The sequence below is a fragment of the Pholcus phalangioides genome, unplaced genomic scaffold (assembly GCF_987345545.1).
Source record: "Pholcus phalangioides strain wild (caught in Gottingen) unplaced genomic scaffold, Ppha-v1.0 ptg000015l_1, whole genome shotgun sequence".
Taxonomy (NCBI): domain Eukaryota; kingdom Metazoa; phylum Arthropoda; class Arachnida; order Araneae; family Pholcidae; genus Pholcus; species Pholcus phalangioides.
Window position 1 is genome coordinate 80,919,113 of NW_028301608.1, and position 26,563 is coordinate 80,945,675.

A 26,563-nucleotide genomic window follows, 5' to 3' on the forward strand; every position below is an offset into this window, starting at 1 on the left:
ATATATATATACATTTTTTTTTTGAGAAAGAAAAAGGAAATATCAAGCGAGAAAAACACACTAGGAAAGGGAGGCAAAAAAAATCCGACCATACTCGATTTGATCACAAAAATGAGAGAACATCTGAACTACTGTCAGATGAAGTAAAGAAAAATAAGAAAAACCCATTATCAAGCTCGATAACAGTGATAAAGGAAAAAAGATCAAGCGAGAAACAAATTTAATCGAGAGGGAGATAAAAAACGAAATAACGTGAAAACTAGATTCCAACGTTTGAGGCAGAGATTTTTCAGCCTCTTAGCTAAGCGTCTTTGCTTAACCCTTTCCGCAGGAGAAATATAGAAAATGTTCGACTCAGGATCTTGAGAAAAGTTACTATCATCATTGTGCTCAGGGGGCAAAGGTTGATTGAAAATAGCAGTCGAAGGACCAGAAGTGTCCATATTCACATTGGCGGTATTATATTTACCTTATGTACAGCTAGGTTAACCGAATTGACTATTTCGGGAATTAACGCTCTGATAGAGTCATTCAGCGATTCCTGAAGACTTATTTTCAGATCTTTAAGCACAATTTCTTTAATGGCAGACACTTCCACTTGGACCAGGGAACTGATCTCAGCCTTGAGAGCACTAAAGTCAGATGACATGGAAATGCTGGTCCGAGCGACGTTGCACGAATCTTGCACGAGCGACGTTTATTGGAACACGATGATCGGCTTTATATTGGTATGCTTTTGACTCCAAGACATAAGCAGGGCACTGACGGTCAGAGGCAAGATGAGTGGAAGACTTACAGTTAATAGGGTTTTGGCAGGTTTTGTGGTTATGATTTTGGCCGCATCGTTTGCAGACCTGAGATGCCACTCTACAAAACTTTGAGCGGTGCAAGAAGCTCCAGCAGCGAAGGCATTGATTAGGACGCTCAATAAATTTACGTGGCCGAAATATCAAGAACCATAACTTTATTTCCGGCGGAATGTTCCTACCAAGAATCGTAACCAGAACAGTTCGTAAGGGAATTCTTTCTTTTATAAATCTTCGAATACCTATGACCTGTAACCCCTCCGATTGCAGTTCTTCCACAATTTCCACTACTGGAATATCACATGGAATATTTAGTAGAAATTTGGAGGTAATCGAATCCTTCAAAAGGACCGATTTAACGGGAATATTCAAAATATTTTCTATTTTCGCAGTGTGAATATTTTCCGTAGAAATTAACAACTCTCCAGAGCGTATAAATCGATATTACCTTATCTAGTCGCCTTAATATACATTAGATCAGTCTAGAACTCCTTTATACACATGTATATGAAGTCGTCTTAGATCAGGCGACTCCAGTGACGGTAACCTCTTCCAGCAAAAAAAAATTCCCTTTTGACTAAATTTTTCCCACGCATTTCGAAAAATGTGCTGCCATGTAGCGGGAAAAATACGTAATCAAGTATTTTACTATAGAAAAGTATTGCCAAAAGCCCTGTATAATTATTATTGCATTAAGGAAGTATTGCACTGCATTAATTTCTTCTTCTTTTTTTTTCAAAAAATTCTTTTGTTTGATGAACTCAAAAAATTTCCCACTTGAGCAAATTTTGGCCAATTTTTCCCACGAATATTGGAAATTTCCCATGAGTTACCATCACTGGTCGACTCCAACTTTAACGCTGCCACCCCCTTCCCCACGTGTCTCCGAAAAGCCTTATTGCGAACGCCAATGTACGTGTATCAGGCAACAGAAAACTTTTTACGATCGTGATTGGCTACAAATGCCTCCACGTGGATCGCTTTTTCTGTCTAGGGACAAGCAAAGCCGCTTGTAAGTTAATGCAAAATTTTTCTTTTTTGATGTCAAAATTTTCAAATTTTCACTCTCCCCTGAGACACGAGAGAGCAAGCACGCTCTGATCGAGCTCCCCAAATTCTCATGAAAGGGAAAATAACATGCTGCGAAGTGCAGCTAGATTAGGCACGCATCCGTACTCAGTCGGATCATAAACAGGAAGTAACCCCAACAATAATTTAGACTGCAAACAATTGAAAAATTCGGAAAAATGGCAGATTGCAAAACTAAGACTGTGACTCTTGCCGAACAACCAGTTTGCTTTCTACATGAAGTGATCCTGGATGACGAAATGGAAAACGAGGAATGGCACAAGCTGATAGCGAAATACAGCCGGAAGAAGGCGCGAAATGCTGACCTAAACCGAGCCACCATCGCTTTCCTTGACACCATCAAGGATCACTACAATTACTGGGAACCTTCACACCCAAGGATACGGCGCCCGGAAACAGAGGTTTTCTACTGCACGGGTGACGAGTTCTTGAGGAAGGCCATGGAAAATTACACAGTTATCGTAGCCAAACCAGATGACCCGGAAATTCCCCTCTACAAGCAGCAGCTGAGATGGAATATCAGCCAAGCCTTCTTAATAGGCAAAGACTGCTTCTTTGACGAGGCTGTGAATGAGGCCATCTGGGATGCTTACTACGAGGAAATCAACGACCACATTTGGAAAAGGGCCAAGAGATGGGACAAGATTCCTGACTTCTTGCTGGAAAAGTCTGTCCCGGATACTGAAGCCCACCTTGATTCAACTTCCTCACCAAGCATAAAGGCGACTACAGACCCTCCAAAAGAGACGAGTGATAGCCGAGACCCACCAACCCTCGAGGTTAAATCGGGAAAACCAAGCTCTCCTGTAAATTTCCAGGAAATTAATGACGGCGAAAAGACCAAAGATGACGTCCCCACCGAAGAGGATGCCCAGATCAGTCCCGCCCCTGAAGACGATCCGGCGGCAGCGAACCAATCGCGCGACTGCGATGCGAAAATAGCCCCGCCCAAGCGTCTAATGGATGCCGACGAGCCGAGCAACGAAATGCCGACAGATCCCGGGTACCCCGACGGTGGTGTCACGGTCATAGCCGAAAATATCGGCGGTTTCATCGATGAAGATGACGACCGGGATAGCCCCGCCCAGGTGATCGAACCAGCAGCAGCTGTCAAATCGCGCGAGGTCAGCAGAGTTCTGAACGTGCCGCCACACGAGACGAATAAGTCCGACAGCGAACGTCCGGCTTCTTGTGGTGAACGTAATGTGAACTGTGCGATCGTGGTGCGGGCCGATCGGCACTGGCGGGTAATATCCCGGAAAATCCGTGAAAACTGCCGTGATAAAGTGCGGGTTAAACTATCTCACGGCGAATATAGAATTAACTTTTGCAACTATGACGACTACAATAGGGTCCTAACATATCTCGATACTTGCAACGCTGAAATCATAAAGCGATCCACACCGGATGCCCCAGCCCTTAGCGTGGTCTTACGAGGGCCCGATGTATCAACACCCGTTGATGACATCAAAGATGAACTCACTGATGAAGGGTTCACACCGATTTCAGTAACGCAAATACGCTCACGCAGGAAAAAGATAAGAGGTAAATTATTACCCCTTTGGAAAATCGACCTGCCAGCCTCCGACGAATCGAAGCGAATATTCGATCTCAAAAGTCTTCTCTTGATCGACATCACGATCGAAAGACACCGGAGAAACCCTGGCCGACCGGTACTAAGCATCTGCAACCGATGCCAGGCATGGGGCCACAGCGGTGACTCGTGCGAGCGCCCCCATAAATGTATGGTTTGTACGGGCCCTCACGATGTCAAGCAGTGCGGCAACATCAGAGGAATTGACCCCCCGATCTGCTGCAACTGTGGGAAGGACCACATCAGTATATACCGTGGTTGTGAAACTTATAAAAAAGAACTCGCTAAACTACGAAACCCGAGAAATACTTTGCCCACTCCTAATGTTATACATGGAAATAATAATCATGAAAAAATCCCATCATCCGAATACAGGAAATCACGTAAAAAATATCTTGATCATTCATTTATCCCAAGAAGTGTGTGGAAACATTTCTACGATCGGAAAAAGCAAATTTCCCTTGTAAACGGGAAAATAACCAAACATAACGCGATTGGACGACCGGGTTCTACGGATCTCCCTACGGAACAGGACGTACTGCCGACGATAACCAAGTCTACGGACCTCAAGCGCCCGACAAACCCGAAAGGACATTCGGAGCAAAAGCGCGGTGAAGCCTGCAATCAAGCCCGAGAGACCAAGGGCCAGTCACGGCACTCGTCGATCCCCAAGAGGACCGTAGGAGTCACCGCAGAGCCAACAGCCCGGACTTCGGCAAGTACCGCAAAGGTGCCTGTGTCACGACCGCGCGATTCAACGGTTGAGGACACAGAATCCGACGGAACTGTCGATTGCCCTGACGCAACATCTGAACTTTATGAAATTGCAAAGAATTACATGACCAACATTATGAAAGCCACCTCACGAAAAAACAAACGAGAACTTCTGCAAGAGTTCAAAAAAGAGGCTGGACTGATTCTTGCGCACTGAAAATTCTATGAACAACTTGCAGAGATAGCAAGCAATTACCGAGAGACTTTTTGCGCAGTAGCTCCCAGAAACCTAATTTCTGAAAATTTTTGTTTTTCCTCTATCTTTTTCTTCATTTCCCTTCCCCAACTGTTTCAAAAATATTTTCTAAAAAATCCCATAAAAAACAAAAAATTGTTTCTAATTGAAAAATTGGAAATGTAAAAATTCTCAAAAATATCTTCTTCATCTGTCCACTACCATCTTTTTAATAATACTAATTCTATTCCCCATTTTTTCTTCACCTTTTAATTAATTTTGAATTAATAATTGTACTTTTTTCTTTTTGTATGTATGCTCTCTTTTCAGCCAATACCAGACTGGCAACTCATCCGGCCAATGAGGATGAGACACGGCGAATCCAAGATGGCGCCGAAAAGCAGTTTACTTTTCCTGCCTAAAATATTAATAATTAATATGACTAACCAAGCTCGTCTAGACATGTTTAATTTATAAAATTCCTAGTTAATTAATGATATTCTTTAATTAACTGTGGGTCCCCCACTAGACAGTTCTCCCAAATTCTGACCGACATACACGCACTCTACACTTACACGAACACTTGCGCCCTCGCCTTTCTCTTCATAATGGTCCCCCGCGGGCCGGTTCTGAAGGCGGCAGATGTCTGTAAACAGATAGGCCCCGCCAGAAATCTTTAACTTGTAACTTGTAACTTGTAAGTTAATGCAGCTTTGGGGACAAGAGACAAAAAGTTATTATAGTTCTAGTGTAGCTCAGTGAAGAGTCACGTGATCGAAAAGAAGAGAAAACACCAGCTTTGATGTAGAGGGATCTTTGATGTAGAATCCTCAAATCAAGTTTTGATTGCCATATTGTGTTTATGTTTGTATTAATCCACAAAGTAGAATTTTTGAGGTACTATTATAGTGTATGATAGTAATCTTGATACCCTATTATTCTTCCAAGGTGAATGAAGAAAATTCTCAGTTAAACACGTAAGTTATTCATGTAAAAAAGAATCGCTTGAAAATCGATGAAAGTAAAAGATAAGAGGCAAAGTTGTGGTATAGAAGCTTGTTGCGCTGTTTATTTCTTGTATTCGTTGTGCTCAAGGGCGTAGCGGGGGGAACTTCGAAGTCTGGTCCCCCCCCCCCCCGAATGTGAGAAAATGACCGAAAAAAAGGGAAAAACATGGCAAAATCTATAATCTATTGGTCTATCGCTTTGGTTCCCCCTCACGAACGAAATTTCTGGCCGTGGTTGTGCTTGTGTTGAGATCGAATCAAAACCACTGTAAATGTAGAAGAAAATATTCTACGTAAGTTGTTCGGGTGAACCATTGGAAGGTTGAATAAATATAATGATAATAAATAGGAACAATATGAAAACCTGGAAATCCTGTATAACGAAATTTCGTTATAACGAAGTGATTTCTCCTTTCTCTTGGAGTTCGTTATAACAGGATCCGACTGTAATACGTTAAAATATGAAAATTATTTAATAAATATTCATTTCAATATTCTTCGTTTATTATTCACTTGTTTTAATTAGGGGCTGTTCAAGTATTACGTCATCATCGATGGGGGGGGGGGGGGGGTTGTTCCGATTTGCTGACTTTTGATGACAAGGTGGTAGGGTTTAGATTTTGTTTACATTATCAACCACCCTTTATTGAAAATATGAAATATTTTTAACAGCATCTTACCCTGTGCGCCAAAAACGAGAAGAGCCTTTCAATAGTTTGTGGGCACTTGACATCCCCCCTATTGATAAGTGCCCTACAGAGCCACTTTAGTGATCTCTAAATTTTCGCGGATCCAACTGATTTGGAAATGTGTCCGGGTTGCTTAAGTGATCTGGAACTGTGCCACGCATCACTCAAGTGATCCATAATTATATGCCGCGGATCACTTAAATCTGAGAATGTGCTGCTGGTAACATGAGTGATGTAGAACCGCACTGGGGGCCACTTAAGTGCTCTAAAACTATGTCACTCAAGGGATCTCTAAATGTGTCACGGATCGCTTAAGTGTTCTGGAACTGTGTCCCGGGTCATTTAAGTGATCATTAAGTCATTTAAGTGTTGATGTGATCATTGTTTACTTCTGAAAATGTGCCATGGGCCGCTTAAATGTTCTGGAATTGTACCATGGGACACTTAAGCGATCTGTAGATGTGGCACTTAGTTCATTTCTTTTACAAAATTAGGTTTGAGGAGGACAGGCCGCATCAGATAACCCCCCCCCCCCCCTGAGGCCATATTTGGTTCGCTGGCCATAAGGACATTTATGCGATTTATCATTGTATGGTTTAGATGGTGGGTTGCAATGAATTTATTAAAGATAAATTTTTTCGTTCACATAGCCTTCAAATAACATTAAAATTAACAGAAATTGATTATAATAACATATAGAGGTGTTTTCTTCCGAAATTTCAATTTAAAAAAATTATTTTTATTAAGTTTCAATCGTGGGAGGGGGCACGAGTCCCCCTCTGTTACGTCTCTGATCCCACCAATATGCGTTAGGATTCAGAGGGGCAGAGCTGATGACGAACTTTTGCTGACAGGGGGAGGGGTCAAAAATGGCTAAAAATTTGGTTATGTAATACTTGAACGGCCCCTTACATGTAGAAACAATATAGCTATGTTGTATATTATATTGTAGGAAAAATGAGTTGAAGAAATAAAAAATATAAGGGTTTGTGTTTAGACTTGTTAAATTGTTTCTTTCATAAATTATAAATTTCTTATTAGTTCTGGAATCATTTTTTCTCCACCAGTTCTAAAAAAAATTATTTTTCTTTTTCAAAAAAACCAAAGAAAAAAGTTTGATTAATTTCTTTTTTTTATCTGAAATCACTTTAAATGATTCTGCAATTATTTATTTTGGTGATTCTGCAATTATTTATTTTGGTGATTCTGAAGTTATTTCCTTCTCAATATATCTTGGCATTATTTCTTTCAATATACCTTCAGAGCTGATGTTAGGGGTGTGGGACAGGTGCAGTGGCACCAGACCCCATGGTTTTGGGGGAGGAGCGCACTTTTGGTACTGGAAGTGAAAAAATATACATGTAAACAAGGTGTTAACTACAACTTTGTTCTGTGTCTGGAAATTTCATCTATCAATTCTGGGATTTTTCTCCTCTCATTTGTTCTGAATTTCCATCAATTCTGGGATTTTTTTTTTTCTCATTAATTGTGAATTTTCATTGATGAGCAGATATTTTTCAGCATTCCTAAGGGCAGCCCTGTATATCTTGGCATTACTTCTTTCAATATATAAATCCTTAATAAATTATTTCTTACAATAAATCTTGAAATTCTATCTTGCCGTAAATTTTGAAATTATTTTATACAATAAATCAAAACTATTCAGAGCCACCCTTTTTGGGGGTTAACAGGCGCGGTTGCACCAGACCCGCATTTGTGGTAACAATAATTCCTTTTTTTAATTTCTGATTTGATAATTGTTGATTTTCCTCTTTCACAGAAGAAAATAAATCAAGGCTAAGGACCCCTCCTTCCCCGTCTTATTATTTTTGCACTGGACGCCACATCTGGTAGGGGCAGCCCTGAAAATATTTTTTTCAATAATGTCGTAGTATAACTCTCAGTGGTCTGCAGGCTCAATCAAATTATTTTTTAATTTGATTGTTGTTGAATGTTTTTAGCCATTGCCTAAAAATGGTCAGCAGACCACGATAAAAAATCTCAGAGGGCTTTTCATGTGTTGGAGACTCTCGGAATAGAGGGAAATTTGTATACAAAACGGTATGTTTGACAAATCACAAGAATTTCTAGGCAACTTTTTAGGCACCAGAACAATTTTTTAGGTGCTGAACATTTTTTTCACAGAAAACAGGTAGAAAATAACGTTCCATTTTTTCTTTCTTAAATTTGCCAGGATAGTATAACCCACCTTTGATGCAGGGTTTAAGCTACGGTCGCATTTTTTGCAAAAAATGCAAAAGAAAATTTTAGAATGCGAAAGAAGTGGTAGCCACTTTTGCAAAAAAGCGTACAGGAGGTACGGAATGAATAGACATCCAACCATCAATCATTACATTAGCAGTGTAGCATTTTGCTAAAGCTTTTCTCCCCATTTTCGCTTGTTTGCGAAAGGAATTTTTTATCTAGCTTAAACCCTGCTTCGATGTTAGTAGATGCGCTTAATATAAATTCCAAAAATTTTGGATTGTCCTCAGATTCTAATTTAGTAACCACTCGTAGAAAATTTTTGGTACCAATACTAATTTCTTTATGAAGGAAACAAATATCTTCTGGATAATATGTTGAGGTGAACTCAAAAAGAAAAGTCACCTTGTCCTTGCCAGAATTCGAGCTTAGGCCCTTTTGCATATCAGGCAAACATGCTACCATCTACACCACTGGAGACATGACCCTGCCTTTCTTATTTCACGCATGAGGGATTGAAGTAGAGGCATTAGTAACCTCTCTATAATTTCAGGAAATGCCCCAGGGGCGGGTAGACAGAGATGGATAGTCAGAGATATCAAGGAAACATATTTTCTGGATGTTATGCTGAGGTGAACTCGGAAAAAAGGTCATCTTGTCTCCACCTGAGACAAGGTGATCTTTAAAATTCATTTTATTTAATTCATTTGAAATATTATTTTAATTCATCTTTCATTATTGAATTATTGAAATTATTATTATTATAATTTTGGGAACAAATACTACCATTAATTCAAATTTATCTTCGGCACTGAATTTCCATCTGTTTTTGTGTCACATTTAATTGTGTGTTTAAATTTTTTTGTATGGTCTCAGCATGCCTATATATTCTGAAATAATAAATGTCATTTCCCCTCTCCCACAAAACATATAAAATCAGGATGGATGGGGGGAGGTCCTAAACATTTTTTGGTGGTCCGAAATTGGTGAGACGCTTCTGGCAAGGGCAGCCCTGCACTACATTTAAAAAGTTTCAAAACATATGTTGTTACAGGAGAATGGGTACAGATAGAACATATTTATTCGCCATTTCCTACAAAGTAAACTACCCTGTGCAATTATGTCTTTTTTGCCATTATTCATGCAAATGCAAATTGCAAGCTTCTTTTTTTATATAACATCCACCAGTGCTTTCGTCACTACTTGCTGCACTTCTTCAGAACCTGAGGAAAAAGGCCACATAGGGCAAGATCAGGAGAATAAGCTGATTGTAGAAGTATCAGAATGTGGTTTTTTGACAGATAATCTGCTACCAGGAGGGACCTGTGAACCAGCATATTGTTGTAATGGAGCACCCATGACTTGGCCTTCCAAAGATCTGGTCACTTGTTTCTCGTCGAATCATACAGATGTTTAAGGACTCGCAGGTTCCTTCTGATGTCAGATTCATCTTTCAAAACATTACATTCCAATACTTATACAACCAGCTTATTCCCCTGATCTTGACCCGTGTGGCTTTTTTTCTCCTCGGATAAAGAATTTGCTTGGGGAAAGCAACGATTTTCCAGTTCCAAAGAAAAGTAGCGATGAAGGCACAGGAGGATGTGACAGAAAAAAACTTGCAATCCACATTTACATTTTGCCATTGTAACTTGTACAATTTAGATAATTCATTAGTTGAGACATGCGTAACTTATTGTATATTGAAGGACCAAACACACCCCCCACTTCTCATCTCAGAGAGATTTCAAAGTGTAGGCATAAACTTTTATTGAGCCCAAGCCCCCCTCCTCCTTCATATTTGTCAAAATGTCTATAATACCTATAGAAATATTGGGTTCATAAGCCCTTTCCCCAGTGCCGTAACTAGACATTCCTGTTCCCTGTGCAGGAATTAGCATTTTGGCCCATTCTGGGCCCTGTGCGGGTGCACCTGCCTATTTACAGCACTGCCTTACCCCCTCCCCCAATAGTTTTGCCCTCCCAATATTTATTACTTTAGGCCTATGAGTACCACTGTATGTTATGGTACGAGATGATGAAACTGGCTAAACTCTATGACGGGGTGTACAACCTTCTCTGTCCACAAGCCAGATATGCTGTATTTCTGCAGCTCGTGAGCCAGAAACATTGTATAGATATATGGGCTGACCATATGACCTATATTTTACGAGACATTCCATTGTAACACTTTTTGAGGGCTGGATGGAACCTTTTGGTATACCACGTTTATCCTGCAAGCCAAAGGTTCTACATCCCTGCTCTGTGCCTTAATGTGAAAGATAAAATCTTTGCAATAAAGATAAGAAACTGACATTGTTATGCACTCACTCTTTGAGCCCAAAGCAGAATATGCCAAAATCTGTGGCGTACGTCATAGAACAATTAATGCTACTGCAGAACAATTGGAAAGAAATTTAAGAAGTGCAGAAAACACTATTATGGGGATTTTTACTGTAAAACATTGCCATTCAGCTGAGGGCTTGTTGCAGAATAAGGCATAACATTCTGCTTTGGGGTCTTTGACAATCTAAATTTATGTATTTAAGACATTTTTTTCATATTGATGCTAATGTATGTGGAAATTATTTTTCAGTGGCCATTCTAAGCAGTGAAGATGGGAATCGCGGCTTGTAAACAACTTCAAGTAATGTATTCAGGCCTTAATTAATATTACTAGTTTCATATGTAAATTTAAAACAAAAGGTCAACGTGTATATATACACCAAAATGACTTGATTATTTTAAATACAGTCGTCCCTCTGTATTCGCAGGGACTTGTGTTCTGGCAGTCGCAATGAATACAGAAAATCTGCAAATAACCCAAGCCATAAACTTATATTTTTTTAGGCATCTTGTTTATATCCGCTTTGTGTGGCAGAAGTATAAAGTGGTGTCCTAGTGATTCTCGGCAATGTTTTCTGAACAAATATTATAATGTCTGTTAGCTGTTTCTTAATTTCATTTGTTTCCTCGATTGCCTGCACAGTTATCATCAAATAATGTGTATAGCGAGCAATAAACCCTGACCAAGCAGCAGAATGCTATGTTAAGTTAGGAGGAATATAGAGGACTTTCAGTGCGTAGCCGGTCAATTTGTCGCACTCAACTTGTCGCGCTCAACTCGTCGCGCATCAATTTGTCGCAGTGCCAATTCGTCGCGGTACAAATTCGTCGCAGAGCCAATTCGTCGCGATACAAATTCGTCGCGGTACAAATTCGTCGCAGAGCCAATTCGTCGCGGTACAAATTCGTCGCAGAGCCAATTCGTCGCGGTACAAATTCGTCGCAGAGCCAATTCGTCGCGGTACAAATTCGTCGCAGAGCCAATTCGTCGCGGTACAAATTCGTCGCAGTGACAATTTGTCGTGTAACCAATTCGTCGGGACGTCAATTTATCGCAGAGTCAACTCGTCACGCGATCTGTATGTAGGTTTTTTGTCACATACGTGAAAAAATAAACATGAAGAAAAGTTTTTTTCCATCAAGAAATGCACACAGTTTATTAAATTTTTTTTTTGTCATTTCGAAAAAAATCATCGAAATTACATCGAAATTAAAATTACAATTGATATTAATGTTTTATTATTCAATTATTGTAAATGTTAAAAAAATCATTTTTTCTATGATAAAATTTTAAAATTCTGTAAAAAAATGTCGGTGTTTATGATATTCCCCAAATTACAGCACAGCGGAGGCTCTCTTTAAGTGTAAACTTGTATCTGTCCCATGTGGACTCGAGACTCCCACCAACATTAACCACTACAGTATCTCCACAAGAACCTGAAATAATTAATAATTTAATTTAATTAATATTTCATTTTCACCGGATAAGCCACACTTGTCGCTTTCTCTCGAGATTTCCATTACTCGTAGCGAGGGGAGTTGGGGCGCACACCGAGATGATAAATTGCGATCACATACATTTTCAAAATTTAATTTGCACCGGATAAGTTGCTCAAGTTAAAAACTCAAAAAATCCAACCAATAAAGTTCATAGGTTACATTCGAGCAAATGCAACCGATAATCTTATTGGTTGAATTTTTCAAGTTTTATAAAAGGACTTTTAGAACACTTTCATAGTGTAATGCTAGCCTTAGATATATTGTCGGTAAAAAATTCCTCAAAGATGTATTCTCTACATGGCAGATACATATTCAATAGTGAATTAGGGCCATTCAAGTATTACGTAAGCAGATTTTCAGCCATTTTTGACCCCCTCCCCCTTGTCAGCAAAAATCAGCAAAACACTGACCCCCATCCCCTCCCCTGTCAGCAAAATTTCACCAGCAGCTTAGAATATTTCATATCTTCAAAAAGGGGTGGTTGATGACGTAAGCGACCTTCAACCCCCCCCCCCCCGCCATCAAAAGTCAACAAATCCGAAACTCCCTCCCCGATCCTGACGTAATACTTAAATGACCCCTTAGGCAAATTGTGCTTTGGGATGGGCATTGATCCTAATTTATCATCTTGGTGTGTTCCCGCAACACCCCTCGCTGCGAGAAATGGAGATCCCGCCAGAAAGCGGGAGTGCGGCTTATACGGTGAAAATTTAATTTTAAAAATTTATTTTATCATAACTTATCTATCATCTTCGTGTGTTCGCCCAACGCCCCTCGCTGCGAGAAATGGAGATCCCGCCAGAAAGCGGGAAGTGTGGCATGAATACCATGAAAACTGAATTTTGAAAATTTATTTGATCGGCGTACTGACTCTGCGACAAATTTGTACCGCGACGAACTGATTCTGCGACAAATTCGTACCGCGACGAACTGATTCTGCGACAAATTTGTACCGCGACAAATTGACTCTGCGACAAATTTGTACCGCGACGAAATGACTCTGCGACAAATTTGTACCGCGACGAACTGACTCTGCGACAAATTTGTACCGCGACGAGTTTGTAGCACGACGAATTGACGCTGCGACAAATTGATTGCGACGAATTGTCGCGCGACAAGTTGATCGCGACGAATTGACCTAGACCCCTTTCAGTGATATAGTGCTCAGGGGCATTATCCAGTATCCAAAGAACTGTCAATAGCATGTCTTCACTGTCAAGGTGCCTTCTGATTTCCGGAACGAAACACTGATTAAACCAATTCAGGAAAAGTTTTTTCATAGTCCAAGCAATTCTCTTGTTCATAAAAAATAATGGGAAATGTAACTTCTTCTTTCCCTTCAATGCTCTTAGATTTGCAGATTGAACAATGACAGTTATAGTATGTTATGCAGTACATAAATTACCATTAAAAAGTCTCGCCATAGAGAGCAATAGGCCTACCTACAACAGTACAACTATTCAATCATTACACTTCACTCAGAGTAAGGAAAAATTGACGGCAGTACTACACACAACAAGTATTACACAGAAACAAACTTTATGTACATGCACATTCCAACATGTAACAATTCGTTACAAGTTCTGCAGAGGAATGTGGACAAGGAGCACATATGGTTTAGTGGTAGCACAAATTGCATACCTCTTTATTGCACCCACTGAAAAACCACTTTCTATGTAAGAGACGTGTCAATTCCTTGGCTATATAGTGGTAGGTTAGATACTGCAACGGCTGATTGAATCTAAAGATTTTTTTTTTTTTTTGATACATCTAGCTGTAGATTCATCAATGCTGTTATAACAGAGAACCACAGCAATCAAGCTAACCATTCCTAGTATTTAAGATTTTTCTTTCAAGTTATTCACTTATTCACTTTCAGAAAAATTTAAATAAGTGTTTTAGACTGAATTACATCATAAAATTTTGATAAAAGATCTTTTATAACACTTGAAAAACAACTAATAAGCCTATTTGTTACATTTACTCAAATGGTCTTTTAGAAAAATTTCCAGAAGCACTAGGAAAAACCTTTAGGATGAGGGAGGTTTTTAAAACCTTTATTTACAAGTACTTTAACAAGTAAAATATATATTTTGTTCGATCTGAGAATCACGCTGTAAAAGTTTTTGGTAGAGCGGGAAGTAAGTTCTACTGTGGAATGGACTTGTCCTAAGTAGTCATTCAGTATATAATACGCAATGTGATTCTGGCTGACAGTATCGTCCAACAGGCACAATCTATTGTTTTTCATCAGTATAATGTTTGCGAGTAAAGAAGAGCAATGTTGTTATTTTGTTTTTTTAGTGGCAGAAAGAGTTGGAGTTTGCAAAGTGCATCAGTAAATGAGTAGGCCTACAGTGTATAGTGAACATGCACTGTCACTGACTCGTGCAGGACTGGCACAAGTGCTTCCACTGTGCACACCCCAAAGCAGAATGTTTTGCATTGTTTTGCAATGAGTCCTCGACTGACTGGAAATGTTTTGCAGTTCCCATAATAGTGTTCTCTACATTTTTCTTAAAATTCTTCCCTATTGTTCTGCAATAGCACTGATTGTTCTGTGACGTACATCGCCAACTTCGACATATTCTGCTTTGGGGTGTGCACATACTTTCCTGTTGTGGAGTTTCTACGTAATGATGGTTTAAACGGAACTGAAAGGCATTTCCACCTTCTTGTTGATGTTCCTTATTGTGCATCATTTGTTTGCTTAAGTTGGTTATCTGGTCGACTTCTTTCACCAAAGCATCTGATGATGATGTGATTTTGCAACATTTTAATTGCATAAAAGGTTTTTGTATATGTCGCTGCAAATGACCATGCAAAGACACATTGACAGTGAATAAAGCAATTTATTCAGGGGTGCAAGAGTTGCGCCAAAACGGTTCTCTTGCCACACGGTACGCCAAGGCGCCAAATCCCTGCGCATTGGCGCCAATTCTTGTTTGTGGTTCGCAGAGGTACCGCTAATGCACTGTAGTATGTCAACTACTACCTTGATGTATAAATTCCTGTATCGTTATTGGTATAACCGGCTGTATCAAAGTCCCTGAATGAAAATGCCAAATTTTCCGATTTCGGAGACCGTTTTTTCTCCTGCTGGTTATAGGTTATATACTGAAAATAACGGTAATTTCGCGGCTGCCAACCTGCGTTCAACGACGGCATACATCGAAAAAGGTTTACTCGTTTAAATTACCGAAATTTTTCGGAGATCGTTGGAAAAAATAGGATCTGTAAAAACTCCAGCTAAAATATTCATAGTTTTGTCATCTAGCCACTATGCGGTCGTGTGGTTATTGTCAGCGGTTGCCTATCGTAACAATTTCACATCGCAAAAATTCGGATTTGGTGAACAGGGCCGGCTCGAGGGAAAATAATCTCTACCCATGCAGAACCTTTTTTTTTTTTGGCGCTACTGACCACGTTTTTTTTGGTCGACAAACCTTTTTTCACCCTTTCAACTCCATTTGGCACCCCTTCTTGAGTTGCGCCCAATACGGCCGCACGGTCCGGTCCGCCACTGCATTGGTGGGGGAGGGGCATGCTCTTAACAATAATCAGAGGAAGGAGTTTGTACTAGGAGCATGCTCATTTTATATAACTTCTGTGAGATACCTATTATATATTAATGTCCTACCTTTCCAAAACATGTTGTTGAAGAGAATGAAATGTTTGCACCCTTTCTTGTTTTTCGCACTCCCTCTCGTGCATTGCTGGGATGTTGTTTAACATCCTATCACCAACAGAACTATTGATTATGTGTGATGAATGGGTTACACTACAATGCAAATAATTACAAGAAGTGAAATCAGTTCAAAGAATAGATAGATATTGGGCAGACATATTCAAACTTTATAACCTTGAAAGCAGCCCAAGGTTCAAAATTTTGCCAGTTTTGGTGAAGACTTTTTTATCTTCAGCATATGGTAACGCAGACAGTGAAAGAGAGTTCATTGTTAACAAATAAATAAAAGTCTGTTCGAGCATTGAAAAATCTGTCCATCCAATGCTTTAATGGAATAAGACATACAAAATCTTATGTTCAAGGGCATAAAAAATTGGAACAAAATTAATTGTCATTGAGATGCTGTACTTCTGAAAGCGACTCGTGATTCGTAATCTATTAACATGCTATTAGGTTGAGAAATTCTTTAAGTGAATAAGGTATTTATATTTTTCTCGTTTTTTGCATTTTGCTTTTAAATTTAATAATTCTTTTAAATTCTGTGAGAAGCCAATTTTTTTTTTTTCACGGAAGCTCTTATTATATTCTGCACGAACTTTTTTGCTATATCAGGAGGAATAAGATTTTGGTGTTCAAGCAGCAGAAATTCTTGCTGCCTATGTTTTCACTATGCATGTTGCCTAATTTGAAAAGAGTCTAATAATTTTTATTTGTCATTTCAGTAATGCATGTTTTATTAGTTACAGATAAGATAATTCAGAAAAAATTTAAATGAATTTTAATTTGTGAAGGAAATTTATTTAGAATTATTTGTTCCAATCATTTTTGGCAAAACTTATGGCATTTTACAGAAAAATTACTCCTTATATTGCGGATATAGTTCATGTTTAGTTCTGCTCCAAAAATGAAATTTGCTGCTCCAAAATGGATGAGGGGCACTTGCACCCCTGTTTATTAGGTTTCCTAAAAATCTAAGAATTCTGAACAGAAAAGTTTATCACCTTTCTCACGAGTTTGGGCAATCGAAGGGACCCAGGCAATTCCACAAGAAATCAAACATTTTAATGGCATCAAGCAGTAATGAGCCAATTCGTTGAGTTGAGGATGAAGAGCAGTCGGTGGTGACCGACGAATCCAATCAGCAGTGATAAACAATCAGCGACGAGTCTGTAGAGTCCAGTGAACTGCAATGAACATGTACGCTCCAGATAGTATGACTACTCTATTTGATGTTGACAAAGTAAAGGCATTCAAGAAGTGCAGATTTGTCTAGCGTGATAGGTTGGCATGACAAATCTATCTGACAATAATTTGGCACAAGCAACTTCTGGTGGAGAGGGTTTTTAGAGACCTCAGCAATGACGCTGGTTGCCTCCAGAGACACTGTGGTGGTCGAGTGATCATAGTGATGGACTTGCATTGCAAGGTTCCGGGTTCAAACCCCGCTGGCACCACAGTGGTGGTCGGCTGAAGTTGGTTTTCTGTGGTTCATAACTTTGAGGAGCAAATGTGAGTCAATCTCCCCGTTAAAAAGTCTCACCACAGAGAGCAACAGACCTACAAACAGTACAAATATTCAATCATTACACTTCACTACTGAAATAAAGATGGCAGCACTGAAAAATCAGACGCAACACTAGATATGCACTTAGACTGTTGGGTACACACACTTACACTTCTGGCTCACTAGATAGTAAATTTCCCTTGATGATGGACCTGAGTTCTGCTCAATTTGAAAGAAAGGAAGGTTGCTTCTCCAGAGAGGAAGAACTCAAAGCATACCGGCAATGCTAACGTTCATAGTCGGATTACAAAATCAACACCGAAAAAAGGAATTATGCTGTTTTAAATATGAGTTGAAGCACTTTAAGTGCTATCTACACTGATTTGCATACTAGGAAGAATTTCCCTCCTCGCACTGGTGCACCGGCGAGACCAAGAAACACTTATGCTGGCTTAAGGAAGATGATCGCCCTCAGGAGACGGACAATTTAGGATCGATGTGCGATCTAGAATCAAAGATCATCACAATTTCCACCAGTTTGGGTATCATCATTCACAGATTCCCTTCCCTCACAGATACTTGTGCCAGTCCTGCACAAGTCAGTGACAGTGCTAAAAGTTCGTGGTCCATCCTATCCATCCCATTGAAAATTTTGAACACTTCGATCATATCTCCTCGCCACCTGCATTCATCCAATGTAAAAATATTCAAAAAATGAAGTCTCTCTTCATAACTCAAGCCCCGTGTGCCAATAAGGACACGCGTAGCTCTTCTCTGCACCCCCTTCAACCAAGTCTATGTCCCTCTGTAGGTATGGTCTCCAAAACCTTACTGCATACTCCAGTCCAGGACGAACTAAGCCTCGAAAAAGCGGAACTATGACTTCAGAAGAGACCTTTTTGAAAATGAGACCAAGCATTCTATTCGTTTTTTTGACCACCGCTGAACAACATACAGAAAACCTAAGCCGCTCGTCAATGAGAATTCCCAAATCTGTGACCCTGGTTGCAACCGGGATAGTGACACCATTCAACTCGTAAGAGAACCGTGGGTTGTTCGAACCAAAATGAGCGACCATGCACTTTTCAATGCTAAACATTCCATTTCATGTTCCATTCATTTGTCCATGCTGCAATCCTGTTTAGATTGGTCTGGAGCGACTCCCTATTGCTTTGATTCCCGATTACCCCCATTAGCTTCACATCATCTGCGAATTTTCTAGTAATCCCATCGATACCCTGATCGAGTTTATCGATAAAAAGTGAAAAAAGTATGGGGCCAAGGACACTTCCCTGAGGAACTCCACTTGTGACGTCTGTCCAACCAGAGAATTCCCCGTTCACCATAACTCGTTGCGACCTATCTCTTAACCACGATTCTATCCAATTCAGCAAGTTGCCCCCAATTCCAATCTCGTGTAAACGCTTCAATAGTTTGCCATGTTGGACCCGATCGAATGCCTTCTGGAAATCAAGATAAAACAGCAACATTTTTGCCCTGACTCAAAGCCTTAGTCACATGATCATAGAAGCAAAGGAGGTTAGTTACACATGACTTCCCCTTCCTGAACCCATGCTGATTATCCGACAATACATTATTTTCGTCTATCCACTTCACAAACTGCCTTTTGATGATAATTTCCAAAATTTTTGAGAGGGAGCTCGTCAAGCTCACTGGACGATAATTGGACACAGCTTCTCTACTACCCTTCTCAAATATTGGAACAACATTAGCAAGTTTCCAATCCCTTGGGACGATACCCTCAGCAACACTACTCCTGTATATCTGTGCGACTGGCCCCAACAATTCATTAGCACATTCCCTGAGGACCCTGGGATAGATATCATCTGGTCCTGGTGCTTTGCTTGCACATACATTTCTTAGAAGATTTGGGACCTCCACGTCTTCTACTTGAATATCGTTGAGGATTTTATTACCCCATGCAACACCCGTATATCGAATATCATTATCTCCATTAAAAACCGACGTGAAAAAGTCATTGAAAGCATTACACATGCCTACATTGCTGTCTAACCTAGAGCCTCCTATCGAGAGGGGGCCAACTGTCCCCTTACATCCATTATTGACATATCGAAAAAATGATTTTGGGTTAGAGCCAATGTTATCTGCCAATCTAGATTCAACTTCCTTTTTACTATCCCTTATCGCTTTCTTCAACACTCTTCTTTTATCAGTAAACAATGATAGGTCACCTCGTCCACTTTTATACTCTCTAAATGCTTTTTTCTTTTCAAGATAAAGGTTACGCATGCTATCCGTGAACCATAGAGGGTGCGATGTACAAACATGCTTTTTTCGAACAAAGGGTATGACATCGTGCAAAACAGAGGACAGCTTCACACCAAATTCTTTTCATTGACTTACTACCCCAAATGATTCCAACTGGTCTTTGAAAACTTCCGCTAACCTTCCTCTCAAAACATCAAAGTTAATTCTCCGAAAACAAGGAACCAGTCTTTTGTTATCAACCTTACCCGAGGAAAAGTTACAGTGAAATCTGACTATACGATGATCACTGGAAGAAAACTCTTCCCCCACCGAAACATGTTCAACAAGATCCTCAGAACTAATAAGAACTAAATCCAAAGTAGCAGTGCCCCTAGTGGCCTCTGATACATGCAGATACAAAAAATTTTCGAGCACCAACTTAAGAAAGTCTCTTTCATACTGATCTCAAAATGAAAGGTTCTCCCAATCAATACCTGGGTAATTGAAATCCCCTAGTATGAGAACCCTCTTACGCTTACACATGTAGGAAATTTCATCATGCAATTTGGTGATGTAGTTTGGATCCCTATTCGGTGGATTGTAACAAACCCCAACAATAAGTTTATGACGTCTTTTGTTCTCAACCTCAACCCATATAGTTTCAATATCACTTCTCTGTACGTTACACTCTCTAGCTTTCAAACATGATTTCACGTATATCAACACTCCACCCCCTTTCCTATCAGATCTATTTCTCAAAAAAGTATCGTATCCTGAGATGTGTAAGAAAGATTCATCCCCATCGTTTGCCCAAGATCTGTAATGGCTATAAAATCCAGGCCCTCCACAACTATCATAGTTTCTAAAAAAATCTATCTTATTACCCAAGCTCCTGGCATTTATTAACACACATTTTAATTTGCCCGGTGATTTGGTGTCAATCGAGAAGCCATCCTAGTCAGAGGTGGGTAATTCCCCGTCAGTACTGTTGTGATTATCATTAACTAACCCACATTTCTGATTATAAACCTGACCTAAGACAATTGTAAACCTCCCAGACCCCCTCTTATTTAGATGGATCCCATCCGAACGATGCCACCTATCGGTAAATGGGAAGCTCCAAGAACGTGACCCCAAGTGAGGAGCAAATGTCCTTCAGGCCTATATTGAATCCATGCACCCTTTACAATTGAAACTATCAGCTACTATACCCCTAGACCAGGGAAACCTGCCGTCGCAAGCTCTACACAACACTAGTCAAGGTCGAGGCATACTAACACTATTGCAAAAGCTAGATAATAATAATAATTAAAAATAGGAAAACCAGAAACGTTAACAGGAAATTAAAATAATGTAAAATACATTACTATGCAAAATATACGTAAGAGATTGTACGAAAAAATTACGTAAAATCGAATGCTCAACACTAAATCACGAAGAAGGAAATATATATGTATATAAAGAATACAACACACTCTAAAAAAAATTAAATTAAGCTACAAAGTACAATTTATACTTATTAGAATTAGCTAACTATCTCAAATCACTAACACTACAACAATAGGCCCAAGTGGAAGGAAAAATAAAGTTACTGAGAGTACCCGGGGAAAAAGTATACACTGTTTGCTAAAACTAACGTCTAAAAAACCTACGAATTTATATCAAAGAAGCGAGAAAACACAAACCTGGCGAAAATACAATGAAAATGAAATGCGAACGAGAAAAAAAAATTTAAGTGGATCGAAAATATACACTGAAAATCAAAAAATTAAGAGCAATATAATAAAAAAAACCACTTATCTCGCAATCCCACGTGTGCTAGAAATAAGAAGAAAACACAGTAGAATATGATCCAAAAATAAACAACACGTTAAGTAAAACCCAAGAGAACAAAGAAAGACACAAAATGGTGCACTGACGTGACGGATAATCCTTCGCTAATCCCCCGGTAATGGTTTCGGATAAAACTGCTTCTGTTGGTCTGTGAGCGGAGCGCGATAAAAACACGTCTATGGCGAAGACGAGAATCAGAAATCACTCATACAGAAATAAACCTAATTATATAACAACTGTTACATTTTCATTTGATCCACCCGTAGGTATATTTTACAAGTTTATATGAAACTCTAGCTATAATATCCCAGCGCTTCCTTCGATTACTGCGAGAGGATTGGAAAAACATTACACCATTACAAAGGCATAAATTATTTATTTTCTGGCAGGATTAAAGCAGTAGCAAACCATTGTAAAAGCATGTGCATGTCTGAAATGCATCGTTATGGAATCACAGTAACTAAAGTAAACATTCCAAAAGTTATTATTGAGGCCTAGGAACCTTTGTTGCCCTGCAAGTTTTTGCCCATTTCAGGCATTTGCCTAGCTCTGACAAATTTTTATTGTTCACGTTGGGTTCTGTTTGGTATATATGTATGAATTTTTTTGTGATGATCAGTCTAAAATTGTAGATTTGTATAGAGAACATATTATTTTCTATACAAATCTAGAATTTTAGACCGATTTGTACAGTCTAAAATTGGTTCAGATACACACAATATTAATTTTATGTATAGATAAAGCCACTTAAAATGACTTTCACAAATCAAGTTTATTACTAAAAGGCAGTGCCATCCTAACGCATCAGGTCACCTGGGGATAACAGCCCGTAGCCTCAAGAGAAAGTGGGGGGGGGGGCGCATAAAAATTAGATCTGGGTTGAAATTTTCAAGAGTAAACATGTAAATATGCTGGGTGTAGGGCCTTAGAAAAATTACTTAGCCCATGATGCTCTTAAGATGGCCCTGCTGAAAGGTGTATTTAAACAAGGTATTCAGTCATCTCGTTGGGAATTTTGCCTGTTGTGGCGTTGTATTTGTATAAACTACTGGAAGTGGTAAGAGGGGGGGAGGGGAAATAACATGTACAAAAAAATCGAAAATGCCCTGAATTTTACGACATGTCATGAGTCATTATGAGAACATTTTCTCTGAATTGATTTCTCTTCTAGAAAAAACATTTTTCTAATTGTAAGAAGTTTTCCTTTTTTTAGATTCCTGATATACTCCCTACTAGAGAGAATGCCGGAGAATCTTTGATTAACAACCTAACATTAAATCTATCTAAACACCTAAGAAATGTTAGAGAAGATGCTTCAAGAGTCACATGTTTCATTGAGACGAGATGGTTGCCTCAACGTAAGCTCTCAGTAAAGGAAATTTGCCATCTAATAGAGACACACATGGATAAGAACATCACTCTCAAGAAGATACAAATTTCTAGTAAAAGCATCTCAGCAGCTGGTAAACTTGCAGCTCTAGCAACTTTACCTTTTCCTCCCTTGGCTGGCATTACTTTTGTATTGTCTATAGGTGCTGATGTTGTATCCGAAAGTGTGTCCATAGCTAAAGCCAAAAATGTAAATAATACAGCAGCTAGAGCAGAATATACATTGCTTCGAGACAGAGAAACAACACAACAGTTACACGAGATTTTATCTGGCTATACTCTACTGCTGAAGGATGTTGAGGATGATATTAAAAAGTTGCACAGAGCAACATTAGATGGGTCATTTGATAAAGTTAGAACATCACCATCTGTTGAAAAGTTCTTGAATAAAGTCAGGTCAACGGGTACGAGAAACTCCCATTCTACCAGGGAAATTTTGAAAGCATTTGGAGATCTAATTGCAGATTCAGAAACGTACAGTGATACATATGAAGCCATGTGTGATCTGATGGAAATGAACCCAGATGTAAAAAGATGCATGATCGAAGGAGTGGAAATATTTACATCAGCTTTATGCATGACGCTGATAATGAATACAGCCAAAAATACCACTGGCAGAGTTGTTGGTGGAGTTTTTACTTTTCTACTTTTTATCCACGATTGTAATGATATTGGCAAAATTGTTTCTTCTCTTAATGATGGGACGGATCAAACAACTTTCGATCTGGAAAATGTGTTAAAAGAGCTAAAACAGGAGATGTTATACATAGAAAGGGCGATAAAGGATGTAAGAAGCCGTTCAAATTTTTGAATATGCCAATCAAACTAAAAAATAATCGAAAAAAAAAATTGACGGAAAACAAAACTTATACACCTTAAAAAGAGAGAACACCTTTCCCCTAATATATACTCCTCCATCACAAATTTTCTTAGAACATAATGAAACTTTTGCTAAATAACATTAGTCACAAGCATTTTTCTTGCCAAAGTTTGATAGCAATGAACATAATCAAGTCTTGACAAATCCCAGGCATAAAGTTGCTATGGTGACTAAAAAATTGATATTGGCACCTGAAATATTCTGTGTAATTACTAGCTCAGAAAAAAGAAATAACTATCCTTGACGGATAAGGTATTTAGTCAGCACCTAGACTTTTTCTCGCCCTGGACGTGAATGCCAGTAATGTTAGAGCATACTTTATATATCTCACATATTATCTCATTATAAATGCCTATTTTATATGTGCTTTATCTGGGTAAAGATATATTTCCTCATTACTGTGACCGTGGTTTAATACTGTGGTATCTTTGGTTACAAGAGTAATTTGTTTTTGAGAAAATCATTTTTTATCGGAAAAATCTTGAAGCAAACTTCAACAAATAAAATAATGTTGGATGTTTCCTCCAGGATAGTGTAACGTTGTTGAACTTACCGCTGAAACGAACTTTTGCTCATCAGCCCAATGAATGAAGCCCCACGTCAAACAGGCTCTGTATTATTATTATAGATTATTTTTCGATTAAACACAAATTTTCATTAATTTTAAGAAATGTTTTTCACAGTAGCTATAGCATCTGGCGCTGTCTGTCTAAGTTTTCTCCAAAAACTGACAGCATTAAAGTAGTGCACACAAACCATTGTAAAGGGATAAACATATCTGAAATGCAGTGTTAAGAAACCACTGTAACCAAAGTAAGCTTCCACAAATCATTGTTGAGGCCAAGAACGATTGTTGCCTGACAGTTTTTCTTTTATTTTGCCCATTTTGGGTATTTGTGTAATAATGGTAAACTTTTAAAGTAGCATACCGTGCAAAGTTTGGCAATGATCGAAAAAAAAAATATATAAAATTGGAAACTTCGTATAGAGAATATATACACACACATAAAATAAATTTTATAAATATAGATAAAATATGAATTTTCATAAATTCTAGAAACATTTCTTTCAATGATTCTGGAAATATTGTTCATTTTACTACAAATTCTTGTGAATTCATAGGTGCCAATGCTTCCAATTTACCCGGAAGCTTTCAGCCTTATTAAAATCTTTTGATCGGAAATCTAATTCTTCCAATTTTTCGTATCTTCATAGAAAAATCCCTAAAAGTCATCAAATTGAGCTTTGTTTGAATAGAAAATCCCTAAAGAAAACACTCTTCCGGTCCTTGCAATTTCAGGCTGACCCAGTTTCCTCAGGAAAAATATGGGGAATCTGGATTTCAAGTATGAAAAATTTATAATTGTCGCCAAATATGATGCCAAAGACAAGCAAAGTGACTAATTATAGCTAAAAAATCAGGACAGTGAAAAATGCGTCCTGGAAAAACGGGCTTTACATATGGTCACCCATTGAAATTTCTAAAAAGTCCCGTTTTTTTCCTTTCATTTGTTTGATATGTTTTCTTTGATGCGGAATGTGGGAATGTGTCATCACGGGATAAACTACAGATTTTTCAAGTCTGTGAATTGGCACCTGTGTGAAATAATCTTTTCCACCAGTTCCTGAACAACTTTTTTTTTATAATTAGGAAATTAGCTTCTTTCATCTATATATAAAAACGAATGTATGTCTGTTTGTCCTTTATGCATTACTACACCATTCATCCAATCGCCATGAAACTTTGGGAAGTTGTTGAGTACACTCCCGCGAAGGTTTTTGGCATAGTTTTTTTTTTCATTTCCTTGAATTTCCTTTCTTCTGAGATCGCAGCAACATGCGATGGGTAAGCTAGTTAATTATAAATTATTTTATTTCAATAATTATGAATTATCTCTCTCATTAGTTCTAAAATTTTCTTTGGGTAAATTATGGAATGCGGTTCTATAAATTTTGTGACTGTGTTAGTGTGTTTAGACCACTGCAAAAAGCTTTGAGAACCACTTGTTGAAGAGACCCCAATCTTAATCTACTAGTTCAAAGCACCTGAGCTTTCGCGTGTATGTTTCAAGCTGATAAATCAAATGTTTTCGCAGATGTGAAAGTATTTTCTACTAGATATTTTTTGCTGCTAACTACAGATACCACTGTATATAGGCCTACATATATTTTGTAATGTGAAAATTTGTGTTTGTGAATATTTTGATATTATCGTGTTTATCAGCTGATATGATATATAAGCAATGTTGTTTTTTTTTATCTTTGGAAAAGGCAAAAACACTTTGCATAACATGTTGCAATCTACGATTAGCAAATTCTTGTGTATCTTCTATTTTTATTGTAAAAAAATTTAATCAAGAATTGTGTGCTTTTGAAAATCTTTGAATAAAATGTTTTTTAACTTTGTCAAACTTCATTTTAAAAATGTATTAATCTTTAAATTCTGAATTAACTTCTTATATAAAGAAGTTTTGTATCATTAGATACAAGGTTTGTTAAGTACCCGATCATAATTTTTCATGCAAACCAATGAAACTAGGAAGGAGTGGTTTGGTGTGCAGATGTAGACAATCCTAATGCACATCCTTAAATTTTTCCCTGCCTGCAGAAGCTGCAAGATCACGGATAAAAGAGGAAGTGTAAGTGAGCACAGTCAGATTTTTTGTTTTTGATGAAATAACAGAAAACGAGCAAAGCGACTGCATTAAATTTTGTATAAAGCTTGGCAATTTCCAAATGGAAGCAATGACGAAAGATTCAACAGGCCTTCTGGGATGAAGCAATTGGCAACCACACAGTTATAAAAGAGTGGTACAACAGCTTCAAAGATGGCTGCACATCAGTGGAGAGACAAC

The 26,563-nt window shown here is 38.5% G+C and overlaps 1 protein-coding gene across 2 annotated transcripts; it reads left to right on the plus strand.

Moving 5' to 3' along the window:
• Window positions 1–4,975: 4,975 nt before the first annotated feature.
• LOC149076784 (uncharacterized) lies at window positions 4,976–26,124 on the plus strand. 2 transcript variants are annotated; one of them, XM_089244456.1, is made up of 3 exons: window positions 4,976–5,415; window positions 10,936–10,986; window positions 22,653–26,124. In XM_089244456.1, exons 2-3 carry the CDS (start codon window positions 10,957–10,959, stop codon window positions 23,637–23,639), a joined length of 1,017 nt encoding a protein of 338 aa, XP_089100582.1. In that variant the 5' UTR covers window positions 4,976–5,415; window positions 10,936–10,956; the 3' UTR covers window positions 23,640–26,124. The 2 variants fall into 2 exon arrangements, with proteins under 2 accessions (XP_089100582.1, XP_089100583.1); XM_089244457.1 differs by lacking the exon at window positions 4,976–5,415 and adding an exon at window positions 5,592–5,738.
• The last annotated feature ends 439 nt before the right edge of the window (window positions 26,125–26,563 follow it).